This window comes from Cupressus sempervirens, chromosome 6, assembly GCF_028749045.1.
Source record: "Cupressus sempervirens isolate cs-2001-9-10 chromosome 6, ASM2874904v1, whole genome shotgun sequence".
Lineage (NCBI taxonomy): Eukaryota > Viridiplantae > Streptophyta > Pinopsida > Cupressales > Cupressaceae > Cupressus > Cupressus sempervirens.
Window position 1 is genome coordinate 66,124,840 of NC_143123.1, and position 18,841 is coordinate 66,143,680.

Genomic DNA, 18,841 nt, shown 5'->3' on the forward strand with positions numbered 1-18,841 from the left:
GGAGATCTCAACTAGTAGGTGACAACGACTTCCTTCCTTAACCACATCAAAAACGTCATACATAAAGAAAACATATGCACACACCATACACATGTAGTATGGGGCAAGTATTCATAAGAAAACACGTACAAATAATCCATCTAACTAACATCATCAAATAACTAAAGTCACTGTAATGATCATCATCAAAGTATAATCATGAATATATGAAGTAACAAGTACCAAGTAGTCTCATCATAAAATCAACTGAGTATGAAACAATATCTAATAATCTGAAAGATAATGCTACTGATCATCAAGCATAAATTGGCCTAAAAGAGTTTGACAATAAAAAAAAAATGCAAACTAGGGGCAAACACTACATGTAACCAATCTACCCCAATCTAAAGGGAAGCCCTTCTAGATCTTGTCTATGATAAGGGCCCGAAAAACCAATGAACATATGAGGTAGGACAAGGGATATTGATCCCCATACTCATCTATTAGGTTCTGCCAACTGAGGTGGCGGTCTAAAATGGTCACATCCTTGAATAGATGCTGGATCACTAATCTCCTTTGTGTCAAGGTCTAATTGTAATAAATCTGTGACATGCAAAAGCTCATATCAACACACCTCATATGGAAATTAGAAACTTAAAATGAACAAACATCAAGACATGTATGCCATACTCACCGGATCACCATGGCATGATACACAAAGGATGCGATACACATCGTCAAGAGTGATAGTGGCCTCACCAATGGGAAAATGGAAAGTGTTATGCTCATTGTGCCACTGCTCGGCTAATGGTGTCAACAACCTATGGTTCTCCTGAATATGGGGCATGCATAGCAACCAACTAAATCCCATGCTCTCAACTGTGGCCTTCTCATCATCCTCTAGATGACAGTCGAAAGAAAAATCCACCACCTCGGGGACTTTGATCAATAATGTTGGAAATACTATCTACATAATCAAGTCAAACAATAACAAAACATCAATATCAGCCATAGTAGATCAAGTTGTTGGAAATAATCAAGACTAGATAGGTTACTGAGAGGGGAGGGGTGAATCAGTAACCTCAAAAACTTTAAATCAATTCAAAACTTAATAATATAAATCATTCACCATTCATTCATCTAATCTACTGCATGCATGAGAAAGATAAACATTCATAACACATAACACAGTATTTTGGTGACCCAAAAACCTTCCAAATAGAAAGTAAAACTGGGGTGGGGATGATACCCGCAAAACTTCACTACTGTAGTATAAAGTTGGCCTGTTAGGGCTTACATTGACCACTTCTGATGATCTTCCCTATTAAGAGCAATTTGGACTGCTAGATCCACCTTGTTAGAGGTTTTACAAACATACAATGAAGTATGCACTCCGTTAAGAGATTTATACAAAGACTGTTAAGTCTACCCTGTTAAAGGATTTGGAAAATTGATTCACCTGTCAGGATGAAATAGTAGATTTGACTTACAACTTGATTGCTGAATAGATCTTTGAAGTACTGATCACCTCTTGTGATTGATATGTCTTTGCTGCTCCTTAATGACCTTGCTGAATACTCTGCTCTGCTGTTGATTCACATTCACTCTTTTCAAAACATTACATGTCCAATTTATTAACATTCTCATCCATGCATTGCAAATGATTCAATACATTACATATATACCATTCCAATAATTACAATTGCAAGGTCAGCTAAAACACAAGTAAACAAAATATTACCGAGTCAGCCAAACAGTAGAAAACTCAGATTCTTCAAGCTGACTTGGTGAGGTTCTGATACTCTACATCCACTATATTACTCGGCATCGTCATGCACTCGACAGAAGTAGAATCTCGGTCCATACTAGTCACACAACATAGCTTGGAACTCGGTAACCATTGGAGACTCAGTAGATATAGTGTCACTCAGTAGATACTGAATCCTTTGTTTACCTTGCTGACACTTGGTAAACACTACTTGGTAAACACTACACATCCATCACTTGGTAGAAACTTGAATCAAATCACACAAAATGATGACTCGGTAGAGACCGTGAAGCTCAGTGACCATTGTCTATTTTGTGAACACTGTAAGCTCGGTAAACATTGCTGGACTGCACACTCACTCGATAGCTTTAGGAATGCTTAGTGTGAACTACTTAAGTGATGAACTTGCTTGGCAACCACTAAATGCTCGGTATAAACTGTAGACTGAGTGATGAGCTCGGTAACCATTCAAAATTGAATAAGTGTTGTCACTAATGACAAATACAACATAATGCTAACACAAGTGACATCATCAACAACTAAACATGACATAAGACAACAATCACATGCTCACAATCTGCCTCTACACATGAAAAATGCTTAATTTTAAGCTGTGTGATACATTTTGCTGATAGATAATCATGCAATACTTTTTATAGTATGTGTCTGATATTTTTCTCTATGGCAATATTTTAGATGGTGTCATGCAAGATTTGGGTGCCTCCCATGTGATACACTCGATAAGGCTCGTGCAATACTTTTTTGTCATCAGAAGTATCCCACAATACTTCTCAGAGTAGGTGTGAGATACTTTTAAAATATCGCATAATATTTTGCACTAAAATCATAAAAAACATTAAAACATGTAAAAAAGGCATTAAATGACCCAAAAAAAATGAAAAATTTGAAAACATATTGGGGTCTCATAGTTGGCAAGCCGGTTGTGCAATCGATTGGGCTCAAAATAGTGTTTGTGGGTTAGAATACCTCCCAAAGACATGGTTCTCTCTTAGACCACTCAAAATCTCTCAAATTCACAAAAGATAAATGAATTGAAAATGACCCTTGAACCCCTTATATTGTTCGATCTAATTTTGACTCATTTTTCAAACTCCTCAGAATTCCATGAAAATTGCACCCCTGGCTAGTTTTGACAGTGTGGATCCATTTTTAGGACTGAAATAGAAATCTGAGTTCATCTTGATAGTCAAATTTCATTTAAATATTCTACATTCTTCTATGCTATTAGTTGACCTTTTGAGGTTTAATCTTCAAACATTCACTAGGGCATCTTCATTTCTTATATATTCATCATTTCTACACTTCTTACCTACTTAAATTCACATCTTTCTCTTCCAAACCATCTCTCTACTTGATTTGACCTAATTTTCATACTATAGCTTTCTTGGTCAACTCTAGTCAAACTGGGGCATTCTGTCACTTCCTTATGGTCACTCTTTGTTTTTAATCACATATCTGTCATCACGGACCTTAGTCTATCTCAATTTGATCATATCTTTCTCATTTCTACATTCCCTTTACCTCATTTTGATTTTTATATTGAGGGGGCAAAAATATTCTATCATTGCTTGCAATAACTATCTATTTCTCAGGAGCATACACTTGATCCTTTCATTTTCTCTCGATCTATCTTATTTTCTTGGTGTTAGTACTCTTTTTGAGTCCTTATATCTTCTCTCTCCTAATGTTTAGTATGGCTATGCATGCAAAACTTGCTAGCTCATTCTACATTTTCGTTCTTCGAAATCAGACTTCTCTATCTATTGCTGCCTACTTGGCTTCTCTATTATTTGACGTAATGTGTTCCTAGATCAATCACACATTAGTAAAAGAGGGTAACATATAATCACCTAAAAATGGTCATCTAGACCATTAGCCCCCTTCTCAACATTTTGGCTAAATTATTTAATCATTTGCCTAGGCCAAATTGCTAAAAATTAATTTATTTGGTTTTAACCTATAGTTTGACTATAATATGCTAAGTTCATATTTGATTAAAAGAACATGTCCCCTTTTAATTAAATAAAAGACCCCATTCTTGTAACCCATTCAATGTGCACACATAAAATCATTTTCCTATTTACAAATTAAAAGAAAAGACTTCGTCTCACAAGAAAAGTCAGATCTCTCTCATTGGTTGACTTGATTTTGCACATGGACCATGCTAAAAGTGAACTCCCACCCTTGACCGTCAACCTCTTGATCTTGATCTTAACTGTTCATACACCTTTAAAAGAGAGAGCTCTCTCCCTCTCTAAGTATCCTAATTTTAAGCTATTGTTATGTTGCATGTTTAGTTACAAATTCTTGGAGCATTTGTGGAGAGCTTCTTGCTTCTTGTCTCATTCTTTGCATATTCATGTTAGCATTGTTCATTTGCAAGTAGCTTAGTTTATTTTGCATTATCATAGATCACTTAGCTTAATTAGCATTGTTTGTAATACTTTCATATGCTTAACTTAGTTGCATAATTGCATTCCATTCTAGCATAGTTCATTCTTGCATTGCATATTCAAGAGTTCTTTGACACTAGCACTCTTTCTCTTGTCTAAAGAATCTCCCAACTTGTGGTTTACTATCAAGGGATGCATCGCTAAGGCTCATCTGAGAGCCCTCTCTGTGCTTATTTTGTATGCCTCATGCACTCCATGACTAGGGAGCTCTAATCTGCCATTCAAGCATTCCAATCTATGGAATATCTTGGATAGAAGGGTTTAAAGGAGTACACTTTCTTAGTGTACACTCACATAGTAGGTTCTTTGAAACTATTTCTTGCATCTCTCATCTTCTTTAGGAGATCTACATGATTTCACACTCCTCCTTCCTGGCATAGACTCCACCTTGCCATATAGGTTTGAGAATGCCTCAAAATCCTCAAACCACTTGTTGTTAAAAAGGATATGGAACCATGATCCATATAAGCATCCTCACATCCTTAGAAATCTAATAGGAATTGAGTCACCTAGTTTGAGGATTATGTTTTTATCATTTCTTTTTATGGTTTGATTGATTAATTCTAGTCTTTATAATTATGTGTTCATGATTTGGATATTTATATTTTCATGTATATTGTCTATGATATTTTTTTGGTATATTTATATAAGCATACATATTTTATATTATGGTTGCACACATGTATACTTATATAAATATACACCGTTACATAGTTAATGTATCTAAGTGTTTGTGTAGTTATAAATTATATGTGAGTGATTTATTTATGCACTTAGATATAAAGAGAAATTTATTATATTTTTTTAAAATAAATTAGAAGGGAATAAATAAAATAGATTAAATAAATGTCTATGAGGTTCAAATTTTAAACCTTCCACTTTTCAATCTCACCTCAACTAGCTCACTTATACAACTCCTTAAGACTCTTTTTAAATAATCAAGCCTTCAGCTTAAAAAAAAAAATTTTGAAAGGATTTTTAAAGAGTAAGAGTAGAAAAGTTCACAAGAATAGAACCCATGACCTTTAAAATGAGATGACACAATTCAAACAATATACCACAAGATGCCTTTGTGATTTAATCTTCTTGTACGTCTTGGTAACTAGGAGTAATTACAAAATATTAAACAAATTATAAAACATAAAAAAATGAGGAGATTTATTAAATTAAACCTTAGCAAATGACCTTTCTAACTTACACAACCACACACAACTACAATTTCCTCCCTGTAAAAGAGGTGGATGATTTTGTTGAGTGAATTCCATAATAGTTTCTGCTATATTTTATGTTCTTTTTTTCTAAATTTTGTCTTAAATCCTTCTCAATTGCTTGCTTGGACTACACTTATTTTATGTTCTCTTGGCTGAAATATTTTCTTTCTCTGTATATTGGCTGAAATAGTTTTCATGCTTCTATATTTTGTTGGCTGAAATAATCTTGGATAGATTTATTAAATAATGTTTACTTTGAGTCTTAAATTTATTATTAATAATATTAAAACACTAAAACACTCAAAGGATAATAATAGGTAGAGAATTATTTACCTTTTGGTAGACCAAAGTTACTTAGCCCTTCCATGAAAATTTACCATAGAAGAAAACTAATAAAGGAATTCAATTATAATGTGTTATTTTATTTCAAGTTATATTAGTTATACAATTATTATCACAATTATCAACCTTAAACAAACTTAGCCATATGAGTAATATAAATTGAAAACCACAACAAGATAATCATACACAATAACACTAGCTATGTTAACTAGGGAAACCCTTGATCAGAGGGAAAACCCTGGAGGGGATGGTACCCACAAGATGATGTACTAATATAAATGTTCCTTGTTAGAGGATGGACCCTATTAGGAGTCTATGCATACATTCAATACATATGAGTCCCTGTTAGGAGATTCCAACCCTGTTAGGAGCTATGGAAGACAGTTGGACCCACTGCCCAAACAACTTCATGGGCAAGACTAATGAACCCACTGTCCAAATGATCTGGGTCCGTTTGGTTGTGAGAATATAAATATGGGAATGGAAATACTTATTCTTGAATAGAAAATGGGGGTACGTATTCCTATTCTTGTTTGGTTCAGCCAGAATTTGATGGGGAATTCATAGACCCACAAATTTATGTTTTATAAAATAAATAAAACTGGAATAGGAATACGTATTCCTATTCCACCTATTTAGGTGGAATAGAAAATGCTCATTTTTGGGCCAAAATTGGAATGCATATTCTAATTTTATTTCTATTCCAATTTCAATTTGGTGCATCCATACAGAGAGTTCAAAATTTTAAGAATTTACATATGCCTATTCCACCTGTATTCCCATTGCCAAACAAACCCTCTCTGTATTATTCCTTGCAAAATAGTAGAATTGTACTGTACTATTCCTTCCTCTTTCTTTGTCCTATCAACTGGACCTCTGTTCCTTCTGATCTTGTAACTAGATCCCAAGTCTTGCATCCAATAATCCCTTGGATCGCTTACGTGCATGCCTTGAACACTCTACTCCTTTTTACACTTCGCACTTCATACAATGATCACAACACATTACAAACAAGGAAAACATATTTCCTTTATACCATATCTTCATAATAATTCCTTGAGTCAGCCTTGAGGATTTCCCAATTAATTATAATAAGATAATTAATTAATTATAATTACAATAGCACTATCGGCTCACAATCTATACAAAAATTCACACATGCGATACTAGGGCTTACATACTTGCTGACATCACCACCTGACTATCCTCTGTTACTACTTGACTGCACATCTTCTCATTGCATCTTAAATGTAAGATAGCAAACAAACATCAAGAACCACTTTCCCAATACTCTAATTTTGAACTTCTCTCTGTAAATTAGGTACATCAACAAAACACTTTCCCAAGACTCTATTTCTGAAATTCTCTCTATTTTAGAACCACATCAACAAAACACTGTGTCGAACATGTCCGTAACTATGCATCACCAGACAATCAAACTATTGTCTGTACCATTAAGATCTCTATTTGCTACTCAACCAATATTTACAAAAATTGTGCTATGTTGACATCATTGATAAACACAATCATGAATGTGATATGTCAATACTCTCCAATGCTTAGGATACTCCCCCAATGTAGTATCATCAACATTCATGCTAACAATCTCCCCCTTTGGAATTGATAGAAACATAGATGAAAAAACCATCTAAGTTCCAAGAATACCAAACACTATTCTATTGCTACTATTGACTAGCATTAGTTGTCCACACGCTAAAAAGAATCTCAATACAATAGGTGCACAATAGGTGTATACTCTTGCTTCTTAGACATCATTTTTTTACTTCACACTAACAATTCACAATACATCAGATGCATATTCCTGCTTCCTTTCATGAATCTTTCTAAATCTCTATAAAGAGATATTTCTCCTTCATGCATATTCACTCCCCTATACTTAGGATTTCTTCTCTTTCCCATACTTAGGAGATGTTTTTCTTTCATGCATACTCTCCCCCATTGCCATCAATGTCAAAGACCTCAATCTCAATGTTACAACATACCAATTGTTAAATACCAATTGCTAATAAGATGCGCCAAGTCTTCAAACAACTTGAGTGTCCAAAGACACTATTTAATACCAAATACCAAGAGTCCTTAGTGAGTCAAATCATCATAGATACTCCCCCATACATGAAGCATCAACATTCAGTCCAGGCTAACAATAGTGCTCTGCACCACTAGACTGATGCACTCTCTGCATCATCTACTCAAAAGTAGGTAGGGGCATAACCCCAAGCATACCTCTTAGGTACTCAAATATATCTTTAGGAAAAGGCTTCGTAAAGATATTTGCAATCTAATCTTTAGTACTCACATACTCCAATTTGATTTATTTTTCACTACTTTCTCTCTTAGAACATGATATTTAATAGATATATACTTAGTCTTAGAATGCAATACAAGATTCTTAGACATACTTACTGTACTTGTGTTGTCATAGTAAATGATAATAGGTTCTTCAAACTCAATTCTGATATCTTTCAACATCTTCTTCATCCACATAATTTGATTACAGTTATTTGCTACTGCAACATACTTTTCCTCAATAGTACTCTGTGAAATACAACCTTGCTTCTTGCTTAGCAAAGAAACCAATATTCCTCCCAGAAATAATGATCCACTACTGGTGCTCTTTCTATCATCCATACTGCTTTCCTAGTCTGCATCAGTATATGCACATAGAGTGAAATCACTCAATCTGTCATACCAAATTCCATAGTTAGATGTCCCTTTCAAATATCTAAATATTCTCTTCACTATTACAAAATGATACTCCTTAGGATCAACTTGAAATCTAGCTACAACCCTCACCACATTTTCTATATCTGGTTTGGTGTGAGTCAAATACTACAAACCTCCAATTATGGACATGTACTTCTTTTTCTCTATTGTAGGCATCTCATCTTTGTTGGATAACTTGTGACTAGTTATCATAGGTGTACCAATAGGTTTACAAATTTCTAAACCAATTCTTTTCAACAAATCATTCAAGTACTTATCTTGAGAAATGAAAATACCATCACTATTCCGTACAATTTGCAATCCTAAGAAAAACTTCATTTCTCTTATCATGCTCATCTCAAACTCATTCTTCATCTCTTTAGCAAACTTATCACTTGCTTCATCGTTACCTCCAAAAATGATGTCATCAACAAATATTACAATAATCGACAAACCGTTTTAAACGTCTTTCAAATACAAGTTACTATTTTCCATACCTTTAGCAAATCCAAGCTTTGCTAAGTAACTGTCCAACCTTGTATACCAGGTTCTAGGTGCTTTCTTTAGAATATATAGAGCTTTCTTTAATATGTATACCATGTCTTTGTCTTATGATAAAGGAAAACCTTCAGGCTGCTCAATATATATGTCTTCTTCAAGTTCTCCATTTAGAAAGGTTGATTTAATATCCATCTGATAAACCTTGAACTTCTTATTTGTTGCATAAGCCAATAACATCCTTACTACTTCCATTCTAGATATAGGTGCCATATGTCTCTTCACAGTCTATGCCTTCTTATTGTGAATATCCCTTGCATACAAGTCTAGCCTTATTTCTCACAATATCGCCTTGCTCATTCATCTTATTTTTGAATATCCATTTGGTTCCTATCACATTCTTCACTTTAGGTCTAGGAACTAACTCCCATTATCATTCTTTACAATCTAATCTAATTCTTCCTTCATCAAATTAATCAAATAATCATCTTTACATGCTTCATCTATGCTCTTAGGCTCAACTTCTTCACTTACCTGATTTCTACTTTTTCTCCCAATGATCTGTCCAAGAGGGTGATCTCTACTAGGAGTTGTCAACTCAACTCTTTCTTCTACTCTAAGCTCAGATCTTTGCTCTTCAATCTGACTCCCATTCTACAAATCATTGTTAGTCTCAATGACAACTTCCATATTTTCATGGTTAGCCTTTGGATCAACAATAGTTACTAAAGCTATCTCTTCTACTACTTCCTCTTCCTTAACCAATTCAAACTTATTATCTTTAACATCACATTCATTCAAGAATCTTTTCACACTTGCTTTAAATTCTTCATCTTCATCAGAAAGCGAACTCTTTCCATATTTTCTTACTCTCTTAGGACATTTGGATGAAAAATGACCAAACTCTTTACATGTCCAACAAATAAAAATTTCCATGCCTTCTAGCTCTCTTTTCACGAGTAGATCAATACCTTATTTGATCTTCATGTCTTCTTTAGATATGGATCTATCTTTACTTGTGCCTTTATTCTTTTGTATGCAACAAAAGGATTTTAGATCTGGAAACTCAATGTTCAGATCATTACACATATCTGATAACTCACCAAGAATATCCATTTGTTGTGTGTCGAAATTCTCTCTATCTGACTTGGGACTATCTTTTCTAAAAAGGTTCACCACTAATCTCTGAAAGTTATTAAGCTTTCTCTTCAAGGACCTGATGCCCTGATACCAATTGTTAGAATATATAGTTCACAGATATAACTGAGTAGGGGGGGGGATGAATCCGTTATACAATTATTATCATAATTATCAACCTTAAACAAACTTAGCCATATGAGTAATATAAACTAAAACCACAACAAGATACTCATACACAGTAACACTAGATATGTTAACTAGGGAAACCCTTGATCAAAGGAAAAATCTTGGTGGGGATGGTACCCACAAGATGATGTACTAATATAATTGTTCCTTGTTAGGAGACTTTGAATCCCTATTAGAAAATTCCAACCTTGGTAGGAGTTGTGCCAACCCTGTTAGGAGTTGTAGAAGATAGCTAGATCCACTACCCAAACAACTTCAAGGGCAAGACCAATGAACCCACTGTCCAAATGATCTATGTATTATTCCTTGCAGAATAATATAATTGTATTATACTATTATTTTATCTTTCTCTGTCCTATCAACTAGACCTCTGCTCCTTCTAATCTTGTAACTAGATCAAAAATTTCACATCCAATAATCCCTTGGATCTCTTACATGCATACCTCAAACAATCTGCTCCCTTTTGCACTTCACACTTCATACAATGATCACAACACATTACAAACAAGGAAAACATATTTTCTTTATACCATATCTTCATAATAATTCCTTGAGTCAACCTTGAGGCTTTCCCAATTAATCATAATAAGACAATTAATTAATTATAATTACAATAACACTATTGGCTCACAATCTATACAAAACTTCACACATGTGATACTAGGGCTTGCACACTTGCTGACATCACCACCTGACTATTTTCTTTCACTATATAACTACACATCTTCTCATTGCATCTCAGATGTAAGATAGCAAACAAACATCATGAATTGCTTTCCCAATACTTTGTTTCTAAAATGCTCTCTATAAATCAGGTACATCTTTCATATGTCCTCAATTTAGATTCTGCACACTCAACCACATCAACAAGACACTATGCCAAACATGTCCATAACTGCACATCAGTAGATGATCAAACCATTGTTTGTACCATTAAGATCTATGTCTGCTACTCAACCAATCTTTATAGAAACTGTGCTATGTTGACATCAATGACAAAAAAAATCATGAATGCAACATGCCAATACTCTCCAATGCTTAGGATACTCCCCCAATGGAGTATCACCAGCATTCATGCTAACATATTGATCATAAAACTAGTGGACTTTATTTCAATTATTCTTGTAAGTCCTAAAAGTATTCTCTAAACTAGCTTTCTCTCTAGAATGATTGATTTGGATTTTAAAATGATTTTTTTTAGTCACCAGAGGCTTTATATTTTTTGGGTAATAGGAAAAGCATGTTTCTTATATTGTTGTGATTTTATGATGATGTTTCATATGAATATTCTTTGATGTATGAGTTAGGGTTTGGACTAGGGATATGTGACCCTAGGATTTATTATTCTCAAAACTCATTTTTTGTTAATCTTAGATTGGTTTCGACAAGTGAGTGTCTATACAATTAAGTCATTTACTTAGTTCATGCCCAAACAAGTAACATATACCAAGCACAATATAAAAGTTAAAGCATGCTGAGTAAATAGTGAGTGCCGAGCAGATAGTATGTGCCGAGTAATTCAAGTGCCGAGTAGGTAGTGCATGTTGATTCATTCAGATGATGAGTGATAGTATTGAAGTCACAGTAAGTGCCAAGCACCAGGGACTTCATATGCTGAGTAACATAGTTTTGACATAGTTGTTTATATTGGCACAAACTATTATGTAAACCATTTTTTGGGTTGACTTAAGGATTGGATTATGATATTTTATTGATAAGGACAAATCTTATATGAGAATCCCTATATGTTGCAATCATCCAATTAGATAGAGGGAAGGTTTAAGAGAAAGTATGGATGAATTAAAATTGTTGATTCATACCTAATCCTGAGTTGCCTAAGTCTTCTTAAGGAGGACAAAACCCTAAATGTTTAAGTAGGAGTAAGAAGGAGAGTTTGCATGCACAATCAGGACATTCATGGTGACCAAGTTTTTATGATTTGAGATATATTGCAGAATCAGTTAAAAGGAGAAAAAAGGAACAAAATAGCGAACAACAAAGAGACATATGATCAAGAAGGATGAAGTATACAACATAAATAAAGATGATCTGACATGAAGAAACAGAGTGATAATCCCAAGATCATTGCTGAGACATTTTAATAGGTGAATCAATCAAATTCCTTAACAGAGTAGTCCTAACAGGCTATATTGAAATCCTCTAACAAGGTGGTTACTTAATTGTAAGTTAAGGTCCTTTAATCAGACACACTTCTAACAGGTTGTTGAAATCCTTTAACAGGGTAAGACCTGATAGTCTTTGTAAACTTTTAATAGGGTGGACCTTTCACAAGGTAGATCATATTTTATGATCAAATATTGTAACTTTCATTGAATACACTTTATTGCTGTAGTAGTTAAGATTTGTGGGTGTCATCCCCACCACAGTTTTACCTTCTCATTGGAGGGTTTTTGGGTAATCATATCTTGTGTCATATATGTGTGAATGCTTATTTGTTTACATACTTTAGATGTATATGTGTTACATGGTATTTCAATTTACTTATTGAATTGTGAGATGGATGTATGGTGAATTTTTTATGGTTTAAAGTTTAAAGCAATGATTAAACCCCCTCCCCCCCTCTCCGCATTTATCTTTCCTATTGTAATTCCAATAATTAGTATCAAACCAAAGTTCTCTGAAAGAAAAGCTTTGCACCTTTGAGGAAAGATCTTGAAAATGGAAGTGTACAAGTTTGGAATTTTTTTTGAGAAATAGGAGATTGAAATAAAACTCATTCTACATTAGTTGAATGAAGCAAGAGAAGATCTAAAGAAATTTTTAAGAAGAAGGAAAGAAATAGCTATTGAGGAGAATGGAACATAATACCAAGAGATGGACACTACTAAACTATTTGTATATGGAAATTCAAATGAATTTCATGCAACAGTTGTAGATCTAATGGAAAAGAATACAACACTAGCCAAAGAGATTAGACATCTTAAGATAGAGAAAGAATCACAAGTCATGTTACCATGTGAGGTGACTAAACAAAAAAAGAAAGCTATGGAAGAAAAAGTCATGATTGAAGATGACAAAAGAATTTTGACCAATAGACTAGAAAAGAGATCATTAGAAGTAACTAGGATTGCTAACATGCAATTGGAAACTTTGAGCCAAATGATGATTACAAATCATGAACTGAATGCAAAGGATATTGAGATCACAACACTGAAGTTGCAGAATGAACAGTTGAGCAATAAACTAAAAAGGGAAAAGGAGTTTTCTGAAAGTTTCAATAAATCTAGTGAAGCCATCAAGTACTTTGAACAATTGATGAGATCCCCTAGATCTAACAATGATACATCTAGACTGGGATACACTAGTACTAAAGAAGAAGAATCATCCATAAGTGCTGAAGAAAGAAGTGACAAAGGTAAGAATTCAAAACCTACTTGTCATAATTGTGGTAAGTTAGGACACACTATTAATGTGTGTAGGAGCAAGACTATAAATCAGAATGGTAAGCAAAAGAACATGGGTCACTACTACAAGTGCAACAAACAAGGTCATCAGGCACACAAATGCAGAACCAAGACCATGCACACTCAAAGATTTGAAGGATACTATTATAACTGTCAAAAGCATGGACATAGAGCTTTTGAGTGAAGATCCAAATATAACTAGTCATCAAACAAGTAGACAAAGTCAAAGAAAAATGAAAATTCTTATAATTGGGATTATAATACAAGGTATAGTTGTCACTACTTTTAGGAGGATGGACAAATTCCTAAGAATTATATTAGGACACATTTCAGAAGTGATTACAAAAGGTGGTTGAGTCAAACTACATGTTTTAGTTGTTTGAAGACTGGTCACATAATAAAATATTGTCCAACAAGGTCAAAGGCACCAAGTTACGAATTCAACAAAGGAAAATGTAAGGTAGATATTGAAAATGTTAGAAATGAGATGAACAAGACATGGAAGAGAATGGATAATTGTAGCGCATCAAATGTAGATGGGATCAGTTTACCCAATGGGTCAGGTGATCACACCTCATCAAATTAAACAAACAAGAGGTATGTGGGACTGATATTTAAAGGATATACCATACACCAGTTCCAAAGATTTGGTTTTGAAAATATTACATATGCATGAATAAAGATGCAAAGTGGTGTTAGAAATCAATGATAAATCTTTAAGTTTTGTCAAATTTTCATGTTATTGCTGAGCATGCAAACTTTCATATGGTTGCCGAGTGAAATTTTAGTGGATGTCAAGCTAGTAGATTTTTTAGTTATGATCGAGCTCGTAGTGGTTGTCGAGCATATGGAAATACATATGGATGCTGAGTGAGCTAAAAATTCAATTGATGTCGAGCTTATAGTTGTGGAAGCACTTAGCATTAAATACAATGTTTTAAAGGCTATTTGATCAATTTATTGTTCAATTGACATCATTTGAAATCAAAGAAGAACATGAAGAGTTAAAGGAGATTTGGAGAATTTGATCTGAAGTAATTGTAGGAGATTTGAATGACTATTTGACACTATTCCAATAGGATTTATAAGGTATTTACCATGTGTCCAGCTACGTAGTTTCAATTTTTGCAAACCCTTGATATATGTAATGGCATCTAGTTCTTTGAAAGAAAAATGTGTAGAGGGAAAAGAGGATTTGAATGTTCAAATAATTAGCAATGAGATCAAATAACCTATTTTTAAGGCAATTCTAGATATAGCTTATAAGCAGGTTGCCTCCAGTGCATTGTCTATAATACCACCGAAAGTCTTGATGATTCAAGATGTTAGGAATTGTTACACATATAAGATAAGAAGCATAGGAGACATAGAAATAAGAGAAGTATATGGAAAGCTATGTGAAAATGGAGTATTTAAAGAAGAATTCAAAATTGTAAAGAAGAAAGGGTTAACTTGTGCCCTAGATTTCCCCAACATCTTCAAAACTGAGTGGATTAAGATTGTCTTAAGCAAAATTCATGATAGCTCAGTATGGTTAGAAAATGGGCCAGTTAAAATCAGAAAGAAAATTTTTCATAGGGTAATAGGGTATCCAACCCTAGATCAACAATGACCAAGAGAAGTGAATCAAAGGAGATTATTGAAAAGAACACAGGGGCTGTATGGAACAAAAGGGGAATGACCATTGATACTATCATAGATCCCCTGATAGCTTTTACAGTGAGGACAATAGCACAAAATTTTTATCAGTCTAGAGGAATAAACAATGTACCTTGCATTGCAGTGGATATGGGCTACACAATTGTAAAGAATGATCATACTTATGATCTTGTTAATTTGAAGTTGCAACAATTGATGGAGAATTTAGGAGCTATAATGAAAACCAAGAGTGCACAATATGAATTTGGAAGGTGAATAGATCAATATTTGCATAGATAGGAGAATTCATTGAACAATTAGGTGATAACTTTGAGTCAGTGATGACTAGTTATTTTGAAGATTTTAAGCAATCTATGAAGAAAAGGTTTAGGATACTAGTCTCACTAGTGGAGGAACATTTTGATGATGTTTTCTTCGTTGTTGATACTAATTTCACTTATGTACAAGCAATAATTCCTAGGGTAAGATGGCTAAGGCCATTAGAATATGAGATTAATGTTGACAAGGCCTCTGTAAAAATCACCACATTACTTGCAGAAGAAGTGGACAAAGAAGCCACAATTTTTGATAATTATGACTTGGCCAAATAAAAAATCACCATGGAATTGAAAATTTCTTCTGTGATCACGAAGAAGAACAAATTGGTGAAGAAACTGAAAGAAAAATTTGGTGGAGCCGAGGAAGAAGAAGAAGAGGACACACAAGCTCAAGCACCATTGGGACTGACACAAGGTTAGGGAGAGGATCAACAAGAGGAAGAAGTAGAAACCAAAAAATGTGCCAAGGAAGAAGAAATTGAGGAAGCACCTATAACTACTGAGAAGAAGAAAAGAAAGACAAAGACACAAGCAGTGACAAAACCAAAGAAGGTTGCAAAACCCAATCAACCCAAAACAACAATACCTACCACAAGGGCTAGTACAAGAGTCATTGCACAAAAGGCTAAAGAGGTAGCCAAGCCTAAAGAGCAGGAAGGTGGAGCACTGAAGAGACCAAGAAGAAAGTATATTGCTTAGGCTAAATCTGATGAGGAGAAGACTGAATCTGATGATAGTAGCCAATTCAATGTGGTGAGTCACAGTCCCTCCTTAAACCTGGATAATTTATGTGAGAACATTAGAAATAATGATGATTTATTAGGTTTCTCTCACATTGAGTTTGATAATCTTGGAAAGATTGAGAAGAAGCAAGTAGAGGAGGCAATATATGTAATGATGGACACTTTTAAGAAGGCTCTTCTAGAAATTGCCAACTCCATACCTAAAAGTTTATATGATAGAGTTGAGTAGAAACAACATTATTTTTTGAACATTGAAAGACAAATTAGGGAGACATCCTTTGCTCAAGTTATGCTAGAACTTAGCAAGGCATAAATGTCTAGATCCATTAAGAAATATGCTATGAGATTTGTGCCAAAGTATAGAGCATTTAACATATTACAAAACAACATAAAGGATGTTGTACAAAAATCCAAACAAATGTGGAAGATCACATATGGACTTTCAACAACCAAATAAGTTGACAAAGTACCTATTGAGGTAGGAGAGGATGAAGAAGATGATAATAAACAAGGCATAGTAGAGGGAGGCATTGATATGAATATTGGAAATTAGGCACCAACTGAAGAAAAGCAACAACCAAAACAGAGTGTACAAGATACACTAATGCCAAGTGCCAACCCTCTATAGGTGACATGTGTGAACATTGAAACTGTCAAAGTAAAGGATGTTTTTGATATTATTGCTTAGAACATTAATCCCCTTATAGAGGAAGATTTGGAAAGGATAGTTGTCCAGTCCACTCTCCAAGCCAAATTATGTGACAAACCTATATTGGTAAGTGTTTATGAAATACAAAAGAAAAAATCTATAGCTGTAGGGGAGGAGGTGAAAACACAAGAAACATCTATAATCACTCCTCAAGTCACAAGTGTACAACCTTCAAAACCCATAGTTTTTTAATAAAGGAAGCAGATGACAAGTATCACTATCAATACACTGATGCAAGACACTCTAGTCTCAAAAAATACACAAGAAGCAAAAAAATACAAGGTTGAGACAGTTGGAGCAAACAAGGTTGAAACACCAAGTAATGCTGGGACTCAAATCCAAACAGGTTAGGTAGATGTACCTACACCTCCAACACAAGATCAAGGTGCAACTGAAACCACAAAGACATAAAAGGACAAGCTTGCAGAGACTAGTTTGACACCCAACCCTAAGGAGCTACTAGCAATTCAAGCACTGGTGACATTATCAAAATCTAGTACTCCTTCCAGTTAAACTCTTCAGAGGTTAAGCACAGATGCTACACCATTACAATACTCAGTATCGAGTCCTAGCTCATCTAAGGTGAAAGAGGTAATTACCTATGGAAATGTTATCCTAGATGAAGAGATTATATTACCTAAATTTGATTATGCATCAATCACAATTGAGCAGATGGGTATATTATAAGAGGCCTTAGCAAAGAAGAAACATCAAGAAATGCTCATAAGGGAGCATAGGTAGAAGCAAGCTTTGATTGACATCAAAGAAATTTTCTTGGATGCATTTAGTCTACCTACTCCTGATGAAACAAAGCCTGCAATTTAACAATTGACCAATATAGTGGAAAGGGTTAGCGAAACAGACCTAGATACTAATGTCAAACTATCAGAATGGAAAGGAAGTGTCAAAAGAAAGAAATGAGAAGATATCCAATGGTATTGTACTAACATAGGTTGAGCTAGCAACCAAGATAGAGAGTGTGAAGAAGGTACTAGAGAACATTTTCTTTTTTGTACACCAAACTATGTGATCCTACACTCTTCACACAAGAGATAAGGAATCACATCCTGAGTTTGGAGAGCCAAATGCAGTCATCTGGTGCAAAATTTCCCATGTCTCCAGCTCAAAGTGAGAAACATTTTAGGACCCTCTTGCAATCCCAAAGTCAGTTAGCAACATTACAAGAAGATGAAGCCACCATTAGGGATAAACTGATCAACATCTAGTCTACATTGACTCCTCACATGGAGATCTTACTCAAGGAGCTAGGCTATGCAAAAATACTTATGAAGAAGGACCCCAATCTTTCTACATTAGATGGCTTAGTACACGTTGCTGCCGAGCTAGCCATCCAAATTAAGTCTTTGGAGGTAGCTTGTGATAATTGGGATGCAACTCTTAAGATTATACTTGAGGTCCATAAATCTTTTTGGGATAAATACACTATCAATGTATAATCCATTGAAATCAATGTCAAAAATGGGGAGTAAGAGCAATGGGGGAGAGCAAAGGAGAAAAGAAGCAGAGATAAGAGTAAGAGAACAACAAAATGCAAAAAATAGTTGATGCAAATCTAATCAGCAAGAGAAAGATTTTGATACAGAGTGAAGTACATAACCAAATCAACAACTCAGGGGGAGTTATGAAATTTTGAGGTATAAGTCAT

At 34.4% G+C, this 18,841-nt stretch overlaps 1 protein-coding gene across 1 annotated transcript in view; it reads right to left on the reverse strand.

Annotated features, from left to right (window-relative positions):
- Positions 1-205: 205 nt before the first annotated feature.
- LOC149551152 (uncharacterized) overlaps positions 206-18,841 on the reverse strand; it is an 82,201-nt gene continuing 63,565 nt past the window's right edge. Inside the window, exons 3-4 of the mRNA XM_089786738.1 lie at positions 674-946; positions 206-582 (exon numbers count right to left, since the gene is read on the reverse strand). Of these exons, the coding sequence (XP_089642864.1) occupies positions 568-582; positions 674-946 (288 nt within the window). The 3' untranslated portion in view covers positions 206-567. The remainder of the gene's footprint in view (positions 583-673; positions 947-18,841) is intronic.